We start from the raw sequence: 1,773 nt of genomic DNA, 5'->3' as shown, positions 1-1,773 counted from the left end.
TTGTTAATGTCTTTGTAGCTGGGACTGGGTTGAAACCTACAAAGCATTAATGTGTTGTTAATGTCTTTGTAGCTGGGACTGGGTTGAAACCTACAAAGTGCAGCTGAGTAACGACTCCGAGACCTGGAAGACCTGCATGAACGGAACAGAGGAGGCGGTGAGCCGTTCTGGAGGGGCGACGTTAAACATACTGTAGAGTCAAGGATATGCTGCTTAGTTAGCCCATTTTGAGGAATATAATATGTGTTCACTTTCCAAAAGTGACTTTTTCTTTGTTATGTAGGTAAAAGAGGAGGCGGCGATGAATGGAACGATATGTATTCTAGCGTGTTGACGGTAGATCAGGGGAATTGAAATCCAAGCCTGGAGGGCCAGAGTACCACTGGTTTTCTCTCTGTTCACCCTCATGGTGTCCCAGGACTAAATCAGTCCCTGATTTAAAGGGTGACGAACGAAGATCAGCCGTGGAACTGGCTTAGAGGTCCGGACTTGATTTGGCGTAGCTAAATCAGCATGTGGTCCAGAAGCCCGAATTGAAGTCAATCCATTTGAGGAATTGGACAGGAGTTCATTGACTAAACGATTGAAGGGTAGACTGGTAGGATGTAGATAAAAAAAATGCCAAAGCCTTTATTTATTGGCATCTCCATGTTAAAACAAGGAAAACAAGTGTTCTGTTCTGTAGATTAAAGGTGAAAGGTGTGTTTTTTCTGTAGATTAAAGGTGAAAGGTGTGTTTTTTCTGTAGATTAAAGGTGAAAGGTGTGTTTTTTCTGTAGATTAAAGGTGAAACCTGTGTTTTTTCTGTAGATTAAAGGTGAAAGGTGTGTTTTTTCTGTAGATTAAAGGTGAAACGTGTGTTCTGTTCTGTAGATTAAAGGTGAAACGTGTGTTTTTTCTGTAGATTAAAGGTGAAACGTGTGTTCTGTTCTGTAGATTAAAGGTGAAACGTGTGTTCTCTTCTGTAGGTGTTTGTTGGATCCCGAAATGAACCTGAGACACCCTATCTGGCCCTCTTCCCTCAGCCCGCGGTGGCTCGTTGGATCCGTATCAACCCCCAGACCTGGTACTGGAACGGGACAATCTGTCTCAGAGCAGAGGTCCTGGGATGTCCCCTCCCAGGTGTGTTGGAATGGAACTATTGATCTGGCGCATTCAGAGACATGTATTTAGTTCGGCCTGACTTTAGTGTCATGTAAATGAGTCAAAATTCAGAAACCTCAATGTCCTGACACTCTGAATATATGGCTATGGAGGCCTGTTCTATGCAGTAACGCTAGAGAAATGACACTACACTTGGCAGAAGGGTATACTACAAAGCAGGATCGATGATWTAGCCAGCTAACTTTTTATAAACATCCAGAAATAATTATTGATTTTCTGGTTAATAAGAAAGATAAACGTAGATCTGTGTTTTTAGACCTTGATCATTGGGTCAATTCCATTTCAATTCCAGTCACTTCAGAAAGTAAACCATTGAAAATAATTGGAATTGAAGTTGGAATGTCAGTGTATGTCCTGAATTGACTGGTACCCCACACCTGGCATGTTATCTTGACCCTGGTCAAGGACACACAGAGATTGTATTAACCCCTCGTTCTCTTAGATCCAGACAACGTTTGGCAAAACCTCTCTGAAAAACTGTCTGGCTCTAAAGATAACCTGGACTTCAGACACCACAACTACAAGGAGATGAGGAAGGTGAGATCACACACACACACACACACACACACACACACACACACACACACACACACACACACACACACACACA

At 42.6% G+C, this 1,773-nt stretch overlaps 1 protein-coding gene across 1 annotated transcript in view; it reads left to right on the top strand.

The window, feature by feature from the left end:
- Positions 1-1,773, top strand: part of LOC112071968 (probable carboxypeptidase X1) — a 32,323-nt gene that overhangs the window by 13,532 nt on the left and 17,018 nt on the right. The window contains 3 exon segments of the mRNA XM_070439585.1: positions 73-157; positions 968-1,121; positions 1,606-1,700. Coding sequence (XP_070295686.1) covers positions 73-157; positions 968-1,121; positions 1,606-1,700 — 334 coding nt within the window.

Source organism: Salvelinus sp. IW2-2015, unplaced genomic scaffold (genome assembly GCF_002910315.2).
Source record: "Salvelinus sp. IW2-2015 unplaced genomic scaffold, ASM291031v2 Un_scaffold1787, whole genome shotgun sequence".
NCBI classification, from domain to species: domain Eukaryota; kingdom Metazoa; phylum Chordata; class Actinopteri; order Salmoniformes; family Salmonidae; genus Salvelinus; species Salvelinus sp. IW2-2015.
Note: the sequence above shows the minus strand (reverse complement) of the source record. Positions and strands in the feature narration are given on the sequence as shown.